The 25501-nt window shown below is 36.8% G+C and overlaps 1 protein-coding gene across 1 annotated transcript; it reads left to right on the top strand.

Moving 5' to 3' along the window:
- Positions 1 to 1028: 1028 nt before the first annotated feature.
- On the top strand, positions 1029 to 2259 carry LOC149564414 (Ribosome recycling factor). Its single transcript, XM_089817971.1, has one exon. It carries the CDS (start codon positions 1275 to 1277, stop codon positions 2073 to 2075), a length of 801 nt encoding a protein of 266 aa, XP_089674097.1. The 5' UTR covers positions 1029 to 1274; the 3' UTR covers positions 2076 to 2259.
- Positions 2260 to 25501: the final 23242 nt, after the last annotated feature.

Raw genomic sequence — 25501 nt, 5'->3', positions numbered from 1 at the left:
TTTTATATTTTAATATTACATTTTTTTATAATATAATTTTTTGTCATTCAATTAAAAATATTAAGAATTTGATATTTCTTATATTATATAATAGTTTAAGAAATATTATTATATATTATTATTATAAAGATATTATGATTTATTTATAATATAATAGTGTCACATTATATATATTATATATATGCAATAAAAATATATATCAATAACTATATTAATTAATAAAATTTAAATTTAAATTTAAATTAATATTATTATAGAAAATTATAAATACATAATATTTTATAAATTATAACAAATTTATTAAATTAAAATTATATCTATATAAAAATTAAAGGCAAGTACTAAGCCAAGTACTAAGTCATGCGACATTTATTTAGTTCTTTACTAACTTAAACTTTTTATTTTAATATTTTCAAATATTGTAATTTAAACAAATATTTTATAATTTTTTTATTAAATTATCTTAAAATATATTCTAATTATAATAAAATTTAAATTGATATAGATGGTTTCAATTTTAATCTAGAAAAATAAAGTTAACAGACTCAGATCATACCACTCCACCTATTATGCCATTGTAAAATGTCTATGGACATAATATACCTAATTTTACCCTTACCATTAATAGCAAAAAGCCGTTGGCTAAACAGCCGAATATATGCACCTGATTTGATAGTTTAAATAATTTATTAATTAATTTTAAAATGACAGATCAGTGCTTTTGTGATTTTAAAATTAATTAATAAATTAGATAAACTGTCAAATCGAGTGCAAATTTTCTGCTGTATAGACACCTCCTAGCAAAAACATGTTTTCCTCATGTTTGGAAAAGGAAATGAAATTACGTGAGAAGTGTTGTACCATGACATTTTACTATATGTTCGAAGATTACCGTAGAAGTTACATGTTAGGGTTTATGGTAGAGACTGTAATTTTTCATAAATCTGGACGAATGTCCTGCACAGAATAACGCGCTGCAAATATCTGGCCAGGGCATTTAGCCCATTTAACCGACAATACAATTTTGAGCGGGTAAGAAATTTAAAATACGTGTCTGAGATTTCTAGAAAATGTTTTGCTCAGTTTTCATAGGATTAAAATTAAAATTCTTGTTGGCATGGTAGTTGACTTCATTTTCTAACAGAAGGGTTAAGATTTTGGGCATCTAACTGAACCAAACTATCCGAGTCCGAACAATAACTATACTTTCGACTTTTAAGATTGGGGTTAGGGAGTATTCAAAGTTTTAAGGATTTTAGAGCTTAGCTATTGCTATGGCTGCCCCATTAAGGCGTGCTTTGTTTTCGGCTTCTTCGAGACGTTTCATTGCTTTAAGTTTACACAGACCTAGGGCATTGCATTATCGGTCAGTTATAGGAAGTTACGTAATCGACGATATCGGAGATCAGAACTATGTTGTGGGATCTTATGGTCAATTGGGATTGAACCGGCAATGGCAGAGGGGATTTGCCAAAGGCAAAAAGTCCAAGGGGGGCGAGGGCATGGTCGAAGCTGTGCCAGACATTGGTCCTTCTGTAAAGTCAGCCGCCAAGGCACAGATGCAGGCTGCATTGGATGCTTTGTCCAGGGAATTGAGCAAATTGCGTACAGGGAGAGCTTCTTCGGGTATGCTGGATCACATCATTGTTGAATCCGGTGGGATTAGGACACCCCTGAGCCACATTGCTGCCGTGTCTGTCTTAGATCCACAGACGCTGAGCGTGACCCCTTATGATGCGAATCACATGAAAGATATTGAGCGCGCCATTATATCGTCTCCTTTAGGTTTAAATCCGACACCTGAAGGGCAAAGATTGGTCGTGCCTATACCAGAGTCATCCAAAGAGCATATTCAGGCAATGTTAAAGCTAGTTACAAAGTCAGCCGAGGATGTCAAACAGAGCATAAGAAGAGCAAGACAGAAGGCTGTTGATTCAATCAAGAAGGTGGGCTCTGGCATGTCCAAAGACGATGTCAAGAGACTAGAAAAAGAAGTGGATGACATTACGAAGAAATTTGTGAAATCAGCTGAAGATATGTGTAAAGAAAAGGAAAAGGAAATAACAGGAAAATAATTTGAAGGCATGGATTTTTGCAAGGATTATCTGTTTTCTGTAGAATTTTGTTCTAGGAGATGAATTTCAATTTTGATCTTCTTCGAGAAAGAGAGGATTGTTTTTGCTTTTTGATGTCAAAGAGGCAGCTTTCATATTTTCTTTGAAGAGTAATAAATTCAATAGTTGGCCCTTGTCAGTTTAATTCTTTCAATTCAAATTTTATGCATTTCCATATCTGAATGAAACAAATAACAGCATCATATTCAGTGTGTCTTTATGGGTTACGACCTTTCACTCATGAAGTAAGTTAATTTTACAGGTATCTCTATTTTTCTATGTTTTTTAGAGTAATGTGATTCAAGTTTCAACTACTAGTTATGCAAAGTGGATGATGAATATTACAGTTCATTCGGTTCTTTTTTATGATACCTGGCGTACAAGCATTTGACTGTTGTTTATGCAAAAGCAATTTGATCAATATTTGAAGTTTTGCTGATTTTTTTTTATTGGTAAACAGCCGAAGCCTGAAATGATTTATTAAATGAATAAGAAATTGTGATTACATCTCTGTTTGAAATAGGCCCCAGGAGGGGTCAACAGAGTAAAATACCCCTGGTTTTGCCCAAACTATACATAGCCCATTTATAGACTAATTTTACTGATCAATTTAAACTCCTTACATTTCCAAAGTGAAACATAAAGTGTAAAGGGCCCGCATTGCCTTGACTGGCCTTTAAAGTCACATGATATAGATGGATGCAGAGTCTCATATTTTATGTAGAGTCCCACATCCATATTCGTTTTGTTGCTGAAGAATTTTTTAATCTGCACACAAAAACTATTGTACAAGATACTGTCTAGGCATCAAGGAAGATTGTGATATTGCTATCAGGATTTAACTGTGTGATTTTTCGAGTCAAACTCATTGACCCATGTTTCATGAGTGGTGATTCAACATGAATCCATCTCTCATGAGAATATGACAATTTGACTTGCTGTGGAAATTATCTCCTACTTATCAATCAAGGAAGATGTTAGAAGGGGAGCTACTTGTAATCCTTTATTATAATTTTGATTGAGACTGATAATGCTTGATTATAATCCCTCAATCTTGCTACTATATTTTTGGAATACAGAAGTGCATACTATTATTTGGATTAGAAAACTGTATGAGCCATATGCTTGCTCCTTTATTATGCATATTCTCCTTTGTTGTTCAATATTTTAATATAAAATCGTATCTTATTATCTTCTATTATTACTTAATTTATTATCTTCTAAGATTGGTTATTATTTTGTGAAAATTTACTAATCTGATTGAAAATCAGTTTTCTGAAATTGACCTCTGTGGTTGGCTCTTAAGTTTCAGCGTTTAGCCTGATTCTACTTGTCATATTTAGCTTCTTAATTTTTTCCCCCTACATCATCGATATGAAACATGATTCATTATAATACAACCTGCTCATCGTATCAGTATATATTATAAAACTAGAATTTTACATTATGAATACTGCTAGCACTCTGTTTTTTTTGCCTATATTTTTGGATTTGCCCTGTCCAGATCTTATCTATAAAGGTTTCAGATTTAGCATTTTTAAAAGTAATTTAACAACCATTAACAAAGGAATATGTAGCAAAGTTGTTCAAAGAATACAGCTTAACCAAACTCCCATAGTCTTAAATACTTGCCCAAATGATGTACATTTACAATCGAATCTGTATACAAAATAATTCAGTATCACACCCAGGCAATTTTACATCAATATTAGTCAAGGGCCATCTGCTGCAAAGAGTTCGGTTCTTCAATATCTTCCAACTCTGGAGGTACTGGTTCTAGTAGTTCCAAACTGATTGCAGATTCATTTTTTCAGTGGACAAGACACATAGGGCGGAAAAAATCTTATTACATTAAAGAATTTAATCCCACTTCTAGTCATGATGAAAAGGCCTATATAAGAGCACCTATTAACTGGAAAGCAAAAATGTTGATGGCACAACTTAGAACTTGTTCACATCAACTGCGATGTGAAACTGGTCGGTGACAAGTTCCAAAGGAAGAGTGGGCAGAAAGAACATGTTTATTTTGTAATATGGGAACAGTTGAGACAGAGCAGCACTTTGTCAAGGAGTGATTGGCTTACAATGACATCAGATCTAGTTATACAAAAATACTGCAGAACAAGGACTTCAACTATTTATTCGAAGAAGATCAAGTGAAGAGAGCAGCGGATTTGATTACCAAACTTCAAAGAAGGAGAGACAAATTAACCAAAACTTTACAACTGACTAGTTCTGCTCCTGACGCGGGAGGGTGATTGCATGGGTCCCATAGACTACTTTAGTCTCGTGGATGTCATTAAAATCTATCATATCATATCATATCATGCCCCAACGCTATCCTAAATTAAATATCTATCTATCCAGTCAACATGGGTTTGGATTTTGACATGCATAAAATGAAATTGGAAATACAGATAATTTTTAGCTATTGGTAACCATTCAATCAGCCTATGTGGGTCCAGGGTTGTAAGAATTGGGTAACTTGGGAGAGGCTGACTTCCAATCAGTGGAGTATCATAGTGACATGGTCTCAGAATCATAAGGTCAGCTATGATGCACGATGACACTTTTTAAGTCCCCCAAGTTGTCTAACTTGAAGGGGTGCCTACACAGAACGCTAATTCTGAGTTTATCTACTTCCACCATATTAACCATAGCGATAAACATTGAAGGAATTTTGCTATTTACTCCACATCTGTCTGAATTCATGATAAGTTATTTTCCCAAGACTCTAAAAACTGCTCTAAGAACCAGAAAGTGGGTGGACAGTAGAACCTCTTTTAATTTCTCAGAAGAAATGGGTTTCATAAAAAGCAGATTGAGATTGTGGTCCTTTGAGCTTAATTGATAAATTCATTTTGAGGACCATTCATGAATCTATCTGCAGATTTCTCATATTTATAAAGGATGATTATCCCTGACTCGTTAGAGGAATGTGAAGTGGCACCCCTTTCACATACAGGATAGAATTGGAACTGTCAAAGGATGTTAATTGGTTTCTAAAAAGAGACAAGGCTTACCACCTTAGGGGTAGCCAAAAGGTTTAGTATTTAAATTCCAGTAGGGAATCAATGATGTTTCAAATTCTCCACCATCTTAAGGATAACTTAAGCAATTTATTGTACATTGCTCAATGATTTTGTGGAGATGTGTAAACAAAGCCTTCTCTGTTACACGACAACCACGAATCTGTCTCATAACACCAGAAAACTGTGGATTCCAAAGGCAAACACATCCTGAGATACAATAAAAGAACTTCATAACCCATTCCAGATCCCAATGTTCTACTGTGGGTCGAACGTGATGGATAGACATTCAAGTCCAAATCTCTCAATAATTCAAAATAATCTTATAGCTTGCCAACAATGTCATTATCGGTTTTAAAATTTTAATACGTAAATGTGTTACCTAAGCAATTTCAACCTATTCGATATATTTTAAATAACTGTTGCTCTGTAATCTTGAATTGTGCAGAATCCACATGCTGAAGTGTTGTTATCAGCCAATTTTACCAATTGATTACTATCGTTATTGATACAACCCCTAATATAGGCTACCTTGAATTGGGAGACCAAATTGCTACCGACATTCTAATTTATTATCTGAAAGCTCACTTGGGAGCTATCCATTTCTTTGAATTAATATACGAGCACAGTTTTTTGAGGCATATATGATCTAGCTATTGTATGCCAGAGCTGTTTGCTTACAGCATGTGTGCATGTTCTATTATGATACAGCGGTGTGGATATAGTTGATACCTTTGAATCATGTGACTCATTACACGAAGGTTTTAAATTTTTTCCTGCTTAGGATTTTCAAATATAATTATTTTAGACCTCTAAACTGTTTACAATTGAGAAACCGAGAGTATGTGCCACTAACAAGTTAGTGAAGCAGGGCATATCTGCTCTAATTGGACTTCAAATCCTTGTAAGGGTTTCTGTTAGATAGAATACTCACTTACATTGGTACAAGCTTAGCAAAAACAACTACATAAAGCCTGGGATGCAATTTGCATAGGGAAGTCTCTATACAAATCATAATTCCACTTGTAACTAAATAAGGGAGATATAGGTAGAATATTGAACGTTTGTACTGTCTCTTTACTTGTGTTACTGGGTTTACACCAGAAATTTGTGATTGAAGCAATCTGTTTAAGTTAGAGATTGATCTAGTGGTATTTAATGCTTAAGAGCTGCACATTAGGTGGAAGATAATCTACAACATTGCTTTTCTAAAGGTTCTTACTATGGAGAAATAGCTAAAATCAATATATAAATACGATGTTAGAGGAATGTGTTACCTGCAATTTTGAGGCTAAAACAGACCATTGATTTCTAATTTTGATAGTTTTGAATTCAAATCCGAGGATTCAGGTCAGGATACCATGGGCCAGATAGAAGAGAGCAGATCTGAGAGACAACAAAAAACTTGGGGAAAATGATTGGCCGTACTACTAGTCTTTTCAATTCATCTTATAACTTGAGCCAGTGTGAATTGATTTCAACCTTGAACTGGTAACTGGATGATGTCCTTGTTTGAAGAAAATACTCTTATTACCATTATCAGTAGAAAAGGCAAATTTAATGGAGTGTATGGGATTTTTTTCCTTAAATGTCCGAATAATGTATTAACTTTCAAAATAGTTTTGAAGTTTTACTGGTTACTGCGGCGAGATTATCAATTAAAGTTTGGAACATACACAAAAAAAATAATTGAGGACAAGCCAGATGAACTTTTCAACAATTGTCAAATTTGTAAAGTTATTTGGAATGATGGTACTTTTGATCAATGAATATAATATCATGTGAAAAACAGACTTTCCAATAGAGGTAAGTCATGCAACTACTTTTTGCTGGAGTAGACACGTTAATATGCATGATCATAGCAAAAGTATTGCTCTGTCATGACTCTTAACATATAGGTTTACGGCTAAGTTTTCGTTTCAGGTTTGGGTTTGTGGGTTTGGGCAATTTTTTTTTCCCTATTTGGGTTCGTGGGTGGGTTTGTGTATATATATATATATATATATATATATATCAAAGTAATGAGAATTGCTGTGATTCGGGCGATTTGGCGATCCGAGGAAGGTTGGGCAAGTTTTTCCGAATCGTCAAATTAGATCTTGCCTAATTGCCTAAATCAACTTTTTTTGTCAATAATTGCCAAAAATCAGCAAAAACGGCCCTAAAAATTGTCAAGTTGGTAAATTTTTTACATACATGCATTTTATATACAAAAGAAAGAGAAACACGCATAATTGCAATACTAAGTTATCTCATGGTATGAATATATGTTGCTTGATCATTGATCAATGCCAAATGTCAAAGATAAACATTAAATACTTGCTCATTAATCTATGTTCATGATTGTAAAGAAAATCATACATTGAATTACTAAATTGCAAAATGAAATTTCAAAACATAAACTAGTTCATCAAATAATAAAGTTTGAAACATAATGCTAAATGAGTCAATGACAAATGTTTAATAGTTTATCAATGATCAATGATCAATGATCATAGTATCAAATGCCCATCAAGGTCAAATGGGTCATCAAAAAACGAGGGATCAATGGCTTCATCCCCGAGCAACTATATCTACATCCTCAGCATTGGAACCCAAACCAATTCGTCTAGGCTCAAATGTTGCTATATCCTCCTCCCCCTCAACATCTAGCAAGGTAATTCTAGCTAGATCTTGGACGGTCATATCCAAGTCGGCAGGCTCAAGTAATACATCCCACAACTTTTCTCGTTCCTGCTTGTATTTTGGATCCTTGCGTGACAGGTTGCGCCAGTTGTTGTGAATATATACCAAGTCCTCTGCTTTCTTGTCACCTAACTGGTTATGCATCATCGCGTGGATAAAGGAGTGTGTACTCCAATTCCGCTCAAGAGCAGAAGAGCTCGCAACCTAGAGAGACAACCAACAAAATTTAAAAAAATTAGAAATTGTAAATTGTAATACAGTAGGAATTTAAGAATGCTGATTCTACAAGCTAAGTAGCCATAAGAAAAGGAAAAAAAGGTTTAAAACTTGTGACAAGATCTTAATGGCGAGATGTTGGAGGTACATCTAATCTTGCCCATGTAGGTACCACCATCCAATGACATCCATTCTACCTTGGTCATTGATTGCATCAGGGCCTGCGTTTTTTCCTGAGACAAAGTCTGCAAACTCTCCCCAAATATTCGATGCCACCTTAGGATTGCTGAAGAGTCTGCTTAATGCCTTCTTATATCCACTAGCGAGCTCAAGATCTCTGTATGGTGGCATTCTGCTAGGAATAGCAAGAATCTCATCGCTATAATCCCTGAGAGAAAGTGCATAAGCCTGGAAGTGTAAGGTGTAGTCATCTCGTTCCAAGGATGTCGAATAATTGACTCCACCTTTTTGTACAAGGTGTCCTTAGGATCCCGCTCTCTCCTATGAATGACTTGGGATGACGAATGATGTTCAGGTAAGTTATCTTGATGCAGTGTTAATTAAAATTAAAAATCAAAATCTCTTAATAAACAAAGATAAAGTATTGAATAAAATATTAAAAATTTAAGCTTATTGTTTTCACTCTCTCTAGCATGGAGTCCATGGCATCATAGGTGTCCCCTAAACAAGGTTCATTAGTGTCGGCATACCGAAGCATAGACATGATGGGCTCGGTGAATCCTAATACATAATGCACCCGACTCCACCAATCATCATCTAGGATCATTGCCTTTACCTTTTGAGCCCTTGTTGTATTGGATTGCTTCCATACTTTCCATTGGTTGCTAATAACCATTTGGGACAATGTATCTTTCACCCTCACAAGTCAACTAAGGACAATTGTGTGTGAAGCAAACCGAGTTTCAACAACCTATTACCATGTTAATTGCAAGTTAATAACACATTTCAATTATGTAAACAACACAAAAAACATTCTATTCAACTATGTAAAGTATGACACAAATGATCAATGAAATTAAATAAAGTTCAAAATTTATGTTCAATAATTCCAAGTGGGAGAAAGTTCCCAAATTTTTTTGTGACATGTGGTGGTTTGTCACTAACATTTGGATCTGCTCATCCCCATTAACTTTTTTCACCTATTCAATTTGTGTGCCAATTGCTTGCATCACCAAGTTCAAGGAGTGGACAGTGCATGGTGTCCAAAAGATATGATCATATCGTGCTTCTACCAAACCACCTGCAACATTGTCTGTTATTACTTGGATAACATTGTCAACTCCCATAGACTATGGATTCAATGAGAATCTGGGCAATAAAATATGCATCCTTTACCTCTCCTTCACAATTTACTACCTTTAAAAACATTGCCCCCTTAGGGGAGATGGAAATCACATTTATTAATAGACGGTTTTTGCAATCTTTCCATCCATCAGAGACAATATTAACCCCCATTTGGACCCAAGAATCTCTTATTGGTTTAAGGAGGATTTCTACATTCTTTCTCTCACTATGCAATAAGGTGGTTCTCACTATTTCATATCTAGGGCCTTGGTAATTATGAGGTGCTTCATTTATTGCTTCCACCATCTCTCTCCAATAAGGCTATCTCACTAGATTGAATGGAAGATCATTCACAAAGAGGCAACACCCAACCTTTACATTAGCAATTTCTCTCAATTCATTTTGAAATGCCCTATCTAATGGGCCTCTCTTGCGGTTGGTGGTTTGGGTGGGAAGGATGTTGTCTAGTAGTTGTTTGAGAGGGTGGTGTTGGTGGTTTGTGCTTTGATCTTTCTTGTTTCCCCCTTAACACTAACCTATTAACATCTTCTTGTTATTTTAACATGGCTTCTATTTGAGCAAATGACAACCCCTACTTATCTCCTTTTGGGCCTATTAAATGACGTTTAACTCGGTAATAGGAGCTTCTATATTAGGTTTTGCAAAAATTGCATTTTAATTAACCCCCTTGCCCGAGCACATTGTTCAATTTTTTTTGTGTATTCCAACAAAGAACATTTATCAATCTTAAATCTTTGGGATCCCTCCCCACCCACTAAACTCTGACTACTCATTCTTGCAATCTATAACGAAAAAAACAACAAATCAATAAAAAAACTCAAAGCAAACTATCAAAGAAGCAAAAGGAAGGATCAAATGTATACCTGGAACACTCACATTGATTATTGGAAGGATTTGAGGCTCCACAAACAATCTCTACAACCTTCTCCTCAAACTTGCAAAGTGGGCACACCATAATAAGAGAGCAAATGTAATGTCCCGTATTTTATCCAACAACTCGATTTATTCCTATTACACCCAGAAACTTGCATGACGACCAATTTGTTTGTAACTGTATTTAATGAAGGCAAGGATGATGCCATATGGTGGAAAGAGGATGGCCGTATGGGGAAGGAACTAGATAACCATACATGGGAAGGAATTGGATGAAGATACTGGACTTGGAGTGTGTGGTCATTAATGATGTCAAGCCCTAGTACAGATGGAAGTAATAATAAAAACAAGACATTTGCCGCTCGCACAGATAAATGCCAATCACACAGATATTTGCCAATACCAATAATTGCAATCAAGTTAAGAAATGTATATGTCTAGACAAAGATGACATTCCAGATGTGCCAAATTTGAAGCAAAGTAATCTAGAGACAAAATAGGGTGAGGATTGAATCCCACCGATACTAGAATAACCAAGTAGAGCAGATCTTCCACTTCCAAAATGGCAAACAAAGTAGAACTCCAATAGGAATTTGCAATACAAAGAAATAATCCAAATCGCATACCTACAACAACTAATCCGACAGACATATATACCCTGTTGGAGGAAAACTCCCGAGAGAGAAACAACGTGCGGATACATGACACAACAAACACCTACACCTACAAGAATTTAAAGATGGACCTGAGATATACAAAAATCAATTGGGACCCCAAATCAAGTTATTAATATATTTTATTAAATGATAGGGATATTATAGTCCTCCTGTCCCAAAAATTGCTTGTCCTCAAGCAATTGTAAATCCGATTTTGGGAAACCTTCTGTAATCAGCTTCTTTAGTTTGGAGTTAGGCACCAAGTAGAACTTATCGCCGTAGTAAATGGTATCATCAATCACTTTGTATCTTTCATCATGTATATACCCCATCCATCAATTGACATGCAAAAGTGTTCGTGGAGTACTTGATAGTTAATGTTTGGTTGCTTCAGTTGGATAAATTCAAGAGACTAAACTGGAGTTATATGTGTGTGTTTGTGTTTTAGATAATAAATTATTATATTAATTATCTGATAAACAAATGTATATGTCCCTTAATTATTATGTGTGCAAATAATAAATTACTATATTTATTATCTAATTAACAAATTGAAGGGACATATCCCTTCATGGATTATGCAAAGAGAGCTGCATTTTGGAAAACACATAACAACTATATGGCAGTGCTTAGTCCATTTGCAGTTATTCTCGATGAAAGTTAACATAGTATCAGAGTGGGTTTGAAATAGTGGGAATCTAAAGATTTATTTTTTATTTGTTGGATGAACATTGTATCAAAAACAGGCTGGAAATGTAGGAAATGATGATACAACAAAAGCAACAAGCAAAATAGTCAGCACAATAGCCAAGGAGTGGTAGGTTGTGCATATACAATAGAGAAGTCAATGATAAGATTACGAAGGTCTTGTTAGTATTAATGAACAAAATGGACACAACATTAATATGAAGATCTAGGCAACATAAAGAACATTAGGTATATTATTCAACGAAGATGCAAAGATTTAATTGTCTGTGATCATGGTAATAAATTCATCGCAGGCTTAATATGGAAGAATAGGGACTCAACCGCTTAGATGTGTTAGAGTCGTAGCTTCAGTCGGATTGATTCGGTCTCATATACATTATTGTTATTGGTAATCATCATTTCCTATATATACTTATCCATGTTAATAATATATATTATTTTGTGTGTATATATATATATATTATAGTATATAATATATATTTTAGATTATATATATATTGTTATACATATTATTATTATTCATGTTAATATAATATTGTTTAAATGATGTTTACACCATAGAGACATGTCTCTTCATGAGACATGTCTCCTCTCATATTTATATGAGATCCAAATCTGCATTTGGAGATCATCAATAACAATGGCTATGATTCTACATTTGCAGAAACGATCTAAGAATTAACAAGATACGCACGAGACATAGTTTAGGAAAGATTCGAATGGAATAGATATGCATTGAATTGGTCCATCTATTGTTATAAACTCAGTGAGTTTACAATATCAATCTCATCAGTAGAGGCATACAAGAAAAGAGAAGGATATGGAAGGAACGATTGCACTCAATGCACGATAAGGAAAGGTCTGACGACGAATTACAGATGGAGGATTTCTCAGACAACATATGGGCGAATACAATCAGTAATAATGAACAACATATGCGAAGTACAATCATTGACAATGAATGGATGGAGAACAAAGATTATGAATGAAGATGGACTATGAGGGAAACGATATCTACAACTGTAGGCAAAATAAGATAGAGGTATTCAATGCCAGATAAGTCGCAATCAATAAACAAGCTAGGTAGCGTAAGAATACAGACTTACCTATAGTGATAGATTAGAGACAACGACGGACTAATAATATATAAATATGTTAACATATACCACAAAATAACAACAAGAAATGCCATCGGATCAGTAATGTTGGACATAGAGGATATTTGAGAACCAATCAGAATGAAGGGAGAACAAAATAACTGTGCAACAACTGATCAAGAGGTTCTATTTTATACCACTGACGAACGACACTATAACCATTAATTGCGATGATCTCCAGAGCTACAATATAAGGGCTCTTAGACAACAAATGGCTCTCATTGGACATATGCCCACTCTATTAAGAGGAGATAACGTCCTCTATGGGAAGGATAATGTCATTGACGTAGAATGAATCAAGCCTCCAATTAGGGTGGAGGTGATGAAATGAGGAGATCCATGGAGTCACTACTTTATGCTACAGAAGTTGATGTTATCTTCACTAGCCATTCCCAAGCCTACAAATGCTATGTTCCTAGATAACCTCAATGGTAACTATTCAAAAAAACAAAGATCAACAAGATTTAGACTAAACATGGAAAATGATTCCAATCAAATAGATGACTCGTTTGCTACAAAATATAAGAAAATTGATGGGTTTGGAGACTGTCAGCTGTTCTTAATGTTTTGTCCTTATAAAATCATAAGTAAATATATGTACATGTGACCAGGAAATACATATAGAAGTACAAAGATTATTTGAATGCAAGAATAGTTCTTTGTAGCCATCAAAGACTAAAAGGCGAAAGGGTTAAAACAACAGTAAGAAGATCCCTTACATTAAAAGAAGAAAATATATGCCATTTACATTTTGGAAGGAAGAGAGGTAAAGTTTACATGGAAGGATATAAGAGGTAAGTTTATAAATTTAATTCATGTTTGTATGAAATTATGTTCATTTATATATAGAGATAGAAATGTTCATACATAATTGTTAAAGGTGATTTTTACAATAAGAGCTATTTGCCTTGATCTTTTCCTCTAAGAATGTTCTTGCAAGAAAAAAGAGATTGAGATTTAGAGGGAGACTGATATTTCATTAGAGGTAACCTTGAAAGAGAGGGAGCAGATATAGGATATGATTTAGTCAACCTTCGGTGATCTCGATCATATTGATTCATAGGGAGTAAACCATGTTGAGATGGATTCTCTAGTGATCAATAAATTGTAGTAGTTAAAAGGATTGTGATTCACCTCGTGACTATGTGCTTTTAATGGGCCTACTCCCTGTGTACATCATGAGGAAGTGATGACTTCCAATTGATGTCACTCGTATTTGCAGAAGTTATTGAAAGGTGAGGATTTTACAATAACTTACTTTTCTATTATGATGGATATCTTACGATATCTCTGCAAATCATGATAGATTATACCTTGCATGGTCGATGTTTATGTGGTACACATTATGAGAATGCATGGGAACATACCTTATAAATATTTTTGAGTACATGGTGATGTAATGCAAAGTGATGTTTTGGAGGCCATTACACGGAGTACTTGGTGAATATCATGCACCTTGAGACAGTTACTCACAGTATTTGGTGAATATCTCGCATCTCAACATTCTGAATGCCATTACAGTTTTAGTTGGATAAACTCAAGAGACTAAACTAGAGTTATATATATTATATGTGTGTGTGTGTGTTTGAATAATAAATTATTATATTATTTGATTAACAAATGGATATGGGACATATCCCTTCATGGATTATGCTATAAGAGAGTTGCATTTTGGAAAAACATACCAACGATATGGTAGTGCTTAATATATTTGTAGTGATCCTCCATGAAAGTTAACATTGACCAACAGACGTGTCCACCAATCATCCAAGGAATGGGGTAAAGTGTTGACTGTCATATTTTTACTTGCCACCGCAACATCAAAGTTAAATTTTGTGATCATATCATATTTAAAAATGGCCTCCATCTTCTTGATTGTGATTTCCCTTGGTCCTTTATTTGACGTTCCTCTAAGCAACACCTTCTTGCCATCTGTCTCAAATGAAAAGTCCATCCTCTTGAAGCTTTGGGTGTAGATCAACGGTCTCCATCCACTGGATGCCCAATATGATAGTAGTTTTGCCCAATATGATATTAGTGTCAATCAAATTTGTGTACTGATCTATGGTCTCCATCCACTGGATGCCCAATATGATAGTAGTGTCAATCAAATCTATGACAAATAAATCATTTGTTGGAGTATAGTTTCCCATTGAAATGTTGAGGTGTGGGATCATGTTAGTGTTGGGTAACAAGGTTCCTCCAGCAACCTTAACCTCGAATCCTCCATGCTTTATTGTGTTCAAGCCCTTACTAGTGACCAATGATGAATTGATGAAATTGAGTGTAGCACCACTACCAATCATGATTATGATTCATTTTCTGTGAAGTGTGTCACGAACCCTATAGATACTTCCATCAATTGTAGTGAGCGTAGCAATGAAACCTCCTTTTTGGATGAGGGCATTTATTCTCTCTTCCTGGTTAATTTCTTCACTAGTTATTTTAGATAACTGTCCTTCATCATCATAGGGAAACACCTCAATGTAATGAATCTGTCCCTTCCCAAGGGAGCAGTGACCCGGTAACCCATGGCTCCTTGCACGTAAAACAAAGCTTTTTCCTCCGGAGCTCTTGCCGAGAGTCTTCATCCAATGAGGATTTTTCCCGAATTGGCTCCTTGTCTTTGTCTTCTTGTGGAGAAAGTGTTGGCGTAGCTATGTGGGTTTTGGAGGAAGATACAACCATGTCATACACCACCTTAAAAGCTTCATTAAGTGTGCAAAGGTTGAACCCTTTGATCCAACCTCTCAAGGGCTCCCTTAGCCCATCCATGAATAACACAATTTGACATCTCTTAGAGATGTTTGTGATTAGCACTGATAGCCTTTGGAACTCTGTGACATAATTGTCTACCATACTTGTTTGCCTTTTATCTATGCCAGATCTTTGAAGTTCAGTTCAGGATCCTTGCCATCAAAATGGTTGATGAGTCTCTCAGTGAACTTGACGTAAGAAGTCACTTGGACCAAGAGTGACCAATCCGTGGTGCCACCGCTCCTGTGCCACTTCTTTTAGATGGAGTGTTGCAAACTTGATTGCTTCCTCTTCGGGCATTGAAATAGGTGTTTGCCTTCAGAACTCATCCTTGTGCAGTGATGGCTCTAGATCCATCAAATGGTGATAAGTTTACTTTTCGATCTATCTCTTCAGATCATCATTAAAATAATTACGATTTCCTCCGCCTAAATATCTTATTCTTAGATCAACAGTCTTTGTAGGATATATCACCTTCCATATTCGTGTTCCTCCAATTGTTTTGGAATTGTTCTTGCATTTCTTGAAAAGTGAGCTCTCTTTCTTTGCATGGTGCTTCCGTCCTTGGAAGGAAGACGTGTATCGTAGGTTGAGAGCAAGAGGGTTAAGGGTTTGTCCTCGTAATAGAGTCGTTGCTATGCCCATTTTGTTCTCTCGTTGCTTTTCCCTCGGCCAATCTTTGTAATTTTTCCCTGCATAAGCCTTTGGGTTTCGTTGAATTGCATTTGGTTTTTGTTGAGCTCTGTTAAAAGATTCACGAGTTCTTTCATAGGGTCCTGGTAATTTGCCATTCTACCAACAAGGTGATCTCACCTTCTCCTTCAGGTATAAACTTGCATTCACTTCCATAGGCTGGTAGAGTCAGTGGCTCTAATACCATTGTAATCTATTCGACAACCTAATTTATTCCTATTACACCCAAAAACTTGCACGATGACCAATTTTCTTGTAACTATATCGAATGGAGGCAAGGATGGTGCTGTACGGTGGAAAGAGGATGGCCGTGTGGGAAAGGAACTGGATGGTCGTACGGGAAAGGAACTAGATGGACATACATGGAAGGAATTGGATGAAGATACTAGACTTGGAGTGCATAGTCGTTAATGATGATGTTGATGGCTACATCCTCAAACGTGACAGGAAGATTATAGGTCTGCCCCTATAGATCAACAACTTTGATTTCAAAGCAGATTTTTATGTTGTTAACATGAGTGATATAGATTTGGTCTTGGGTATGACTTGGTTACATGATAAAGGGGAGTTTACTCTCAATTTGAGAAATATGGAGATGAAGTTTCAGTGAGATGGGAAGATCCATATACTTAAGGCCATTCGTGACAGTGGGTTTAGGATAATGTCTTGTAGATGCATGGAGAGCATGTGTTGAGACATGACCACGTTGAGTGGGCAACCCGTTGCACTTTAATGCTATCACAGGGGCAACAAAAATCAGAATATCACCTAGGCGTACAAGAACTAAGAATCAAGCACTACAAGGTTTTTAGTGACATACCACTAGGCTGACCTTCAGAGAGAGGTGTTGAGTATATTATTGAGTTAGAGGAGGGTGCTAAACCCATCATGATCACATTCTACAAGCATCCCCATAGCCCTACTATTCTAAGGGCCCTCCACTCGGAAGAGATTGAAGGATGAGATTTAGAAAACCATCAAGGAACTACTTGTTATGGGGCACATTAGACCAAGTAAGTCTCCTTTCACTTCTTCTGTGGTTTTGGTGAAGGAGAAGGATGATACTCTTAGGATGTGCATAGATTATAGGGTCCTGAACAAGAAGACTATCAAAAATAGGTACTCCATCCTACGGATTGATGAGTTATTAGATGAGTTACATGGAGCATGTTTCTTTTCCAAAATTGATTTGAGATTTAGGCTATCATCAGATCCGAGTCGGAGAGTAGGATATAGAGAAGACAACATTCAGGTGTCATTGTGGCCATTTTGAGTTTGTTGTTATACCATTTGGGCTAACTAATGCTCCAACTAGTTTCCAGTCCACAACAAATAAGATCTTTTAGCCTCAGTTGAGGAAATTAATGTTAGTCTTCTTTGATGACACCGTGGTGTATAGTAGGACATGGAATGAGCATGTGCGACACTTGTGTTGAGCATTTTGAGCAGGGAGTCCTTGTATGCAAAGGAGTCCAAATGTGATTTGGGATTATAAGAGTTATTATATCTGGGTCATATTATCAGTGCTCAGGGAGTACGCACGGATCCTAAAAAGATTGTGCTATTAGTGAGTGGCCTACTCCAGTGAACTTGACACAGTTGAGAGGATTTTTGGGGTTGTGTGGGTTTTATAGGAGGTTTGTTAGTGGATATTCTGGGCATGCATCACCCTTGACGGACTTGATGAGAAAAGGGGCTTTCTTATGGACTCTTGAGGCACAAGAGTGTTTTGATAAATTTAAGTAGTTGATGACTTCTTGAGTTGCATTGTGAAGCATTTGGTGAAGGTGTTGGAGTGGTGCTTATGTAGGACAAACACCCAATTGCTTATTAGAGTAGGAAGCTCAGGGGGCCTGAGAGGAGGAGCTTCAACATTTATGATAAGGAAATGTTGGCCATAATGCATGTTTTGGCCAATTTTAGGCAATATTTAGTGGGTAGCAAATTCAGCATAAAAATCGACCACAATGGCCTAAAACATTTCTTGGGGCAGCAAGATCTTAATGACAGACAGTAGAAATGGGTAAGTAAATTACAGGCATATGACTATGATATTACCTATTTCAAGGGGACACAAAATGTATTAGCAGATGCCTTGTCACGAAGACCCCACTTGAGCTTGATGACAAATATATCAGAGGACTGGAGACATTTGATCCTTGTAGAGTATGCAAAGGATACATGGGCATTGGGATTCATAGATGGATCGAGACTGGATAGTGATTTCATTCGTGTGAATGAGCTCATCATTTATAAAGGACACATTTATTTGGTGCTAGGGTCAGAGGTAAGGAGGATGGTGTTGAGAGTTTATCATGACTCACCTATGGTAGGACATTTAGGTTTTTACAAAACCTATCAGCAGATTTGCGAGCATTTTTCTTGGAAAGGGCTCAAAGCTGAGGTGTTGCAGTATGTTAGAGAGTGCCTTACTTGCCAGTAGAATAAATAAGAGCACTCTTAACTAGTCAGCTTACTTCAACCACTTTCGATTCTTGACAAGAAGTGAGTGTTTGTCCATGGACTTCATGACATGACTACTGAGAGCCCAGGGCAAAGATTGTATATATGTTGCTATTGATTGGCTAATGAAGTTTGCCCACTTCTTCCTGATCATTGCCACATACAGTGCTACACAGTTGCCAAATTTATTCTCAAGAGAGGTATTTTGGTTGCACGGCTTACCTCAGAGTATTTATTAGCGATAGGGACAACAGGCTTATGAGTCACTTTTGACAAGAGTTGTTAAGATTGTGCGGGACAGAGCCCAATCTGGGTACTAGCTACCACCCCCAGACAAATGGTCAGGAGATAGTGAACAAATGGGTGGAGGGATACCTCAGGAACTACATAGCAGGGTAGCAGAAGGCTTGGGTTAAGTGGATATATCTATGCAAGTATTGTTATAATTCTACTTATCACATGTCTATCCAGATGCCACCATTCATGGCATTATATGGATATGAGGCACCCCATTTCATTGATTTGTTATCAGATAGTAGAGTGCGCAGTGCTAGAGACTTATTATAGGATAGCCAAGACATTGTAAAGGCTCTTAAAGAGAATATCACTAAGGCACATAATCAACAAAAGCATTATGTTGATTAGAAGAGGATTGAGCAGACTTTTGAGGTAGGTGCTATGGTATATCTGATGCTGCAGCCTTACCGCCAGTCCACTAAAAAAGAGTGGTGTCGAGAAACTTAAGCCATGTTATTATTGGTCTTTTAGGATGATCAGGAGAGTTGGAGAGGTGGCTTACAAGTTGGATTTGTCGGCAGAGGGCAAAGTCCATAATGTTTTTCATGTGTCATGTCTCAGAAAGGTATTAGGACATCGCGTGTTACCTTCAACTGTGTTGCCTCCCATAGATGATTAGGGAAAGTTGATTTTAGTACCTGAGTCTATCCTAGAGTATAGAGAGAGACAGCTTCACAAGAGGACCATTAGGGAATATTTAGTGAAGTGGAGAGATTTGCTAGTGGAGGATGCCACTTGGGAGAGTGAGGAGATTTTGTAGCATCCTGAATTGAGATTGCTTGAGGACAAACAATTTCAGGAGGGGCGGACTATGATGTCCCCTTCCAGTTGACATATCTCCGAATTTGAGATTAGTCTATTATGTGACCCTTGTAGGCTAATATGGTGGTTAGAGGGTTTTATTGGGGATTGGCACTTTATGATGGGGCATAATTTTGTATTATAATATTATAATAAAGTGCAAATATAAGATTATGTTTTATCCCATATTGGGGAGAAAAGTAAGTGAGCTCCCACAAGGAAACAATAAAGGGCATGAGAGGTTCTTTTCTTATCATTGGATTATTGTCATTTGCATTTGATGAGTTTTGTGGAGCCAAGGGCTTCAACATTTGCCATTGGAGAACAAAGTTCTTTTGTGTGCCTCCATTTGAGCTGGTGAAATGCCCAATGAATTTGGCGTCAGGAGGACATCATATAGGTGTTCTGTTTGAGCATATTGGTGAAAGATCCTTCAAGGGGTCACAACTATAGGAAAAGACAAATCAGTCTTTTCATTGTGCCAAATTTGTGGCTTAAGGCCAGATTGTGGATTACAATTGAAGGAATAAGTCAGATATGGCTACAGTGATTTGCTGCAGTGCTGCCACTGCTACATTGACTTGCTATAGTAAATTCTAGGTTTCTCAAGCAGTTCCCAGGTTCTTGTCTGTTTACATTTTGCATTGAATTGAGGTTCGATCTAAATATCTTGGGGCATTTGTAGGGATTTAGAAATCAGTTGCGGAAGTTTTGTAATCTGATTTAATCAAAATCTTATATTAAAAGTTGTCAGAAGGGATTAGAATATCATTGAACATCATAGAAGGCGTTGCCCTAATTTCTTATTGTTACAAATGCATATTTTCTCATTTGTAACCAGTGTTACATGTTTCATTAAAATACAAAAACATTTGCATCTTCATTGTTAGATCTTTTGGAATTCTTTGCAAGCATATTTATTAAAGTTTGGCATTTAGAAAGCAATCAGAATTTAGATCTGAAATGTATCCCTTGTGTGCAAAGTGTTTGACAAAATTCTCAGGTTAAGAAATCAGAAAATAAAAATCAGAATTGCAAGGGATATTACATGGTGCATGAAAATGTGGATTCAGTGAATGAGCTTGAGATGGAATATAATTTACTGGTTTGGCGAGTATCGTTAGGGAAGAAGATGCTGGAACCTTGTTAGAGAAAGAATTTGTTCAGAATTCATTGCAATTCTGGAGGTAAATGCTGGAATGTGATTGTGGATAGTGGTAGTATTGATAACCTAGTTGCTAAGGAGATGGTTCTGAAACTTGGTTTGAAGAGTGGACAACCGTATAGGATTAGTTGGTTACAAGATGAACATGCTTTGGAAGTGAGGGAGTAGTGTCTTGTTAATTTTCAAATTGGACAGTATGTGGATCAAGTGTTGTGTGATGTTGTGGACATGAATAGTTGTCACATATTACTTGGTAGACCTTGGCTGTATGATTGCAGGGTAATGCATGATTGTGTCAATAATGTGTTTACTGTTGAGAAGGGTGGCAGGAAGTTTTCCTTGATTCCTTTGCAGAATGTAGAACTTGGTAGGAGGAACCCGAGTTTTGGTAGCCGAGTTGAGTTGAAGGATCCCCAAAGAATTAGAGGTCAACGTGGGAAAGAGACCTATGGTACACCAATGACAAATGTAAAGTAGTTGATTGCAGGAAAAGATTTGCAGAAGTGGAACAAAGGAAAGAGTGTACAAGTTGATAACTTGGAGGACATGTATGTGAAGAACCAATCGGGAGTTGATGTGTTGAATCCCAGAGGATGTTCTTCTAGCTGTTAAGAACATCTTTTCTTCGCACCTGGGCTGTCTAATGCAAGAGCATCCTAGGGTAGTGGCAATCCTATCTGCAGGAGCATCAAGCTTGGATTTTGCGGAGCTATGTTTTGCACAATTAGGGTTATGTTCAAGGCATATTGGTGGACCTTGTCCTATGTGCACATAATGATTGGAGTAATCGCTTTGGAGATAGAGCCATTTTGGTGGCTGCTGGTAATGTTTTCCTATTTCTTGGGCAGGCTTTGGAGATTGTTTTTGCAAGCTTCGATTTGTGGGAGTTGGCTCTTGCGATCTTAGATTTGGATTGTTGGATGGCATGTGTAAGGGCACACACTTTTATGTTGTCATAAGAGTTAGTTATGCATTGTAAACTTGGGGCCTGCCCTAAGTATGTATTTAATTTAGTCTGTCAGGCCAATTTGTGGCTTGAGTGTGTATTTATTGTGAGTGTTTATTTAATGTAACTATCTAGGCCGACCTGTGGCTTGGATTAGTATAAGTAGAGGGTCTTGTGATGTCCTGAGTCATTATTGATTCAACATGGAGATGGAGTAGTAGCTGAGAGGAGCGAAGTTTGGCAGAGCTACTAGCTAAGTGTGGGCTTGGGAAACAAGAAGGTTGCTTGGTGGCTTGCGAGCACAATTTTAGATTCTTCTTGAGGTTTCTACCAGTTTGTGGGTTTGGACTAGCTGGTGTTAGGATCTTGTGAGGTCCTGCAGAACTTTTATTGTAATTGCTTGTGTGTTTGGCTGTAACCCGGAAGGCCTTACGGCCTAGGCATGTTAGATGTTAATCTATCGATTGCACTAATTGTATATGTCTTACTGGTGGAACTGATATGTATATGGAATGTATTTATAACAAATCAATGATATACAAAATAGATCTGAGTATGCTGATAGTTAATGAATGCAATATAATCTGCTGTTCAAGGTATGACTTATCCTTTAGGCAAGATTAAATTGCTTTCTCTCATATATTCCTGTAGTCTATGCAAAGTATATTGTCAAACAATAGTCTGATATGATCCTTGATGATATAACTACAATGTTTAGACGTTGCCTTTGACCATCCAAGATTTGGCTTTATATTCCAAATACTTATGCAAAATAAAGTCTGATGATGGAGGTAAATCTGAATATACAAGACAAGGTTTGTCGCATGCTGATCTGGATAGTGACTGATTTAAATTAGCATTGATCTGATAAGAGTTGTGTTAATCAATATCAATGACAATATATTAAGGAATGGAATAATTAGATATGCTGTGTTGAAATATCCCTTCTTGAATGCTGAACTTGTCATTTATATGATGATGTGACGCGTCTCTTTCAAGGGGTAATAGCTTGTAGTGACTGTCCTTCTTTGATCCTCCACCAAATACACCTCTTGGAACTAATTCTTGCCTTAACTAATCAGTAGTCTCCTCAAATTTGTTAATCATTCATTTGTTATGTTATAGTCTGTGTTTGATTGCTGGTTTAGACTTCTAGTAGGAAATTTCAGAAGTCTTGGATTAATTGATAAGTAGGAGATGTTTTCCACAAGAAGTAAACTTGTGATACTGCTACCAGGATTCACCCATGTTTCATGAGTAGTGATTCACAAGAATGAGTGGAGCACTTAGCACTCTATCTAGGTGATGCTCACTGCTGGTGAACAATTTTTCCCTGTTTTCATATCTGATCTTGAACGAATCACAAACAATTGAGTTCCTTGTCTTAGGGAACTCTTTGTGTTTTGAAGGCACAAATCCCTTCTAGGATGATTTGGCAAGCAATCTTTATATTAAAAGAATGATTTTAAACATGCTATTTTAACTAGAAAGAACTTAAGGCTTTTCAAAGCATCCTTCCATAAACATGTAAGAATGTGCAAAATGAATTGATTGTCTTTAAATAAGCCACATGACGTATTGTCAAGAAGACTAATGCAAAAGAGATTGGGCTAACTGAACATGAAATGAATATATACCATTTGCCATTCAACAATAAAAAGAGATCATTATATCGTAAAATTTCTTTCCGTACAAAATCCCAATCCCAATGCTACTGATAACCATATGATCACCGATGGGTAACAATCCAAAATGAGTAACCAACTGATTTTGTCACATTTATCATTAAACTTCAAATGACATAGCAAAATGATATCACGAAAAGTAGTTTCAAAGAAAACTATAGAACGAGTATTCAGAGAGCCGACCCTCTCAAAGTCATAAAAGCATGGTAATATAGCCACACAGGGCTTCCAGATTCAGTTTTGTAAACTAACTACCACCGGAGTTGATAAAGCAACAAGTTTACACATAGTATTAAAACTGCTAACTGAAAAGGAAAGTATGCTATTGGCTAACAACCCTGAAGTCCTCTCTAATTTCCTGCTGGGACAAATGGACCAACATTTTGATCTTGGGCCTTGGGAAGTCCTCCATCAGCCTCCTTCCACTCTGTGTGCTACCATGAACCCGATCAACTCCTTTTGCTGAGGTGTGACCAAATGCTCCAGCCTTAGTTTCCATACATTTGTCACCTTGTGGATATGATCCATCTTTCTTTCTTGAGCTTCCAGGTGATCTTCGCAGATAATCATCATGGAATCGGCCCGTGCAAGAGTGGTGAAATCTTTTACAAAAATTTCCTTGATTTCCTTCATAATCTTCATTTTATCCTGAAAGGAAGTCACTACTTGGGTTCCTCGATCTGGCCGATCCTCGTTCTCCATAATTCTGACATTGATACATTTGATGCCATTGTTTAGGATTTCTTTGAGACATTCCATCTCTTTCAGAATCTCAGAGCATTCGTCTAGGCTTTGCTCGATTACTGCGTTCCTCCAGTCCAAGTTAGCTCTGGCCACGAACAAGAAATCGGCATCCACACCGGCATTAGGTTTTTCTACCAGAAACTTGGCTATGTCGTAAGTATGGACTTTGCTGATGTGTATGATATATTCTTCCCACTTCACTCTCTCTGCTTCCCATGCATTGAGCTACGATTCCAATTCGGCCATTATATTGTTTTCTTGCTTTTTGGTTTCTGTGAAGTTGGAAATGTAATTAACTCCATGAGACATCACTGCATGTACCCAATCGTTGAATAATTGAGTGACCGACCTGTCCCTTTTCATCTGGTCCATGAATTTCTGAATTGCAGGGGAGGTGACACCAACTACAGGGGTGGCATCCGACAATGCTAGGGCATCAAGATTTTGGAGGACATGGGTGTATTCAGCCATCAATTTCATGGACTCTTTCAATTCTCTCTTTTCCTTCCAGTCTTCTAAATCCTGCTTGCAATCTTTTGATTGCTTGCGTTCCACATCCTCATGTCTGCAGCTTTGGTTGCAAGTCCAAGATTAGTCCTCTCAATGATGTAATCTTGCGACATGATCTGATCACGACTTTTGTCACAGTGGGTTTGTAAACATCAGTAACCCAGTGCCTGTTTTCTCATCCAACTCCAAGCTAGCTTCAACCTTGGGGCTTTTATGCTCTTTGGTGTTTTACCTAAATACTTGCTAACCATATCTTGAACTGGGACGGTCACCGGAACCATGCTTCTCTTTTTACTGGCAGAGAAATTTAACCAATTGGGTGCAGAAGAACTACCTTGGGATGAGGTGTCTGAAAGTCCGAAAGGTTACCAATAGCTAACAAACTCAAAGTTTTAGCACCATCAATTGCCTGCTTGTTCCCCTGGTCCATGATTTCTGGAATGCTTTCAGCTGTAGACTCTACTTTTAGTTCACCTTTGTCTTGCTGTATGTCCAAGTCGACCACGATGGGTTTCTGTCTGTTCTTTCTCTGCTTGTGAGAACAGGTAAACCTGGGTGAAGGTTGAACTTAAACTGGCTTTTGAACAGAGGATTCAACTTCAAGTTCATGTTTCTGCTCACCTGCAGAAGTACATGAGACAACCTTATCAGTATGAGGAGGCATTACAAGGCTAGA

Source organism: Cupressus sempervirens, chromosome 3, assembly GCF_028749045.1.
Source record: "Cupressus sempervirens isolate cs-2001-9-10 chromosome 3, ASM2874904v1, whole genome shotgun sequence".
Lineage (NCBI taxonomy): Eukaryota > Viridiplantae > Streptophyta > Pinopsida > Cupressales > Cupressaceae > Cupressus > Cupressus sempervirens.
This window is presented reverse-complemented; position numbering and strand designations above follow the sequence as displayed.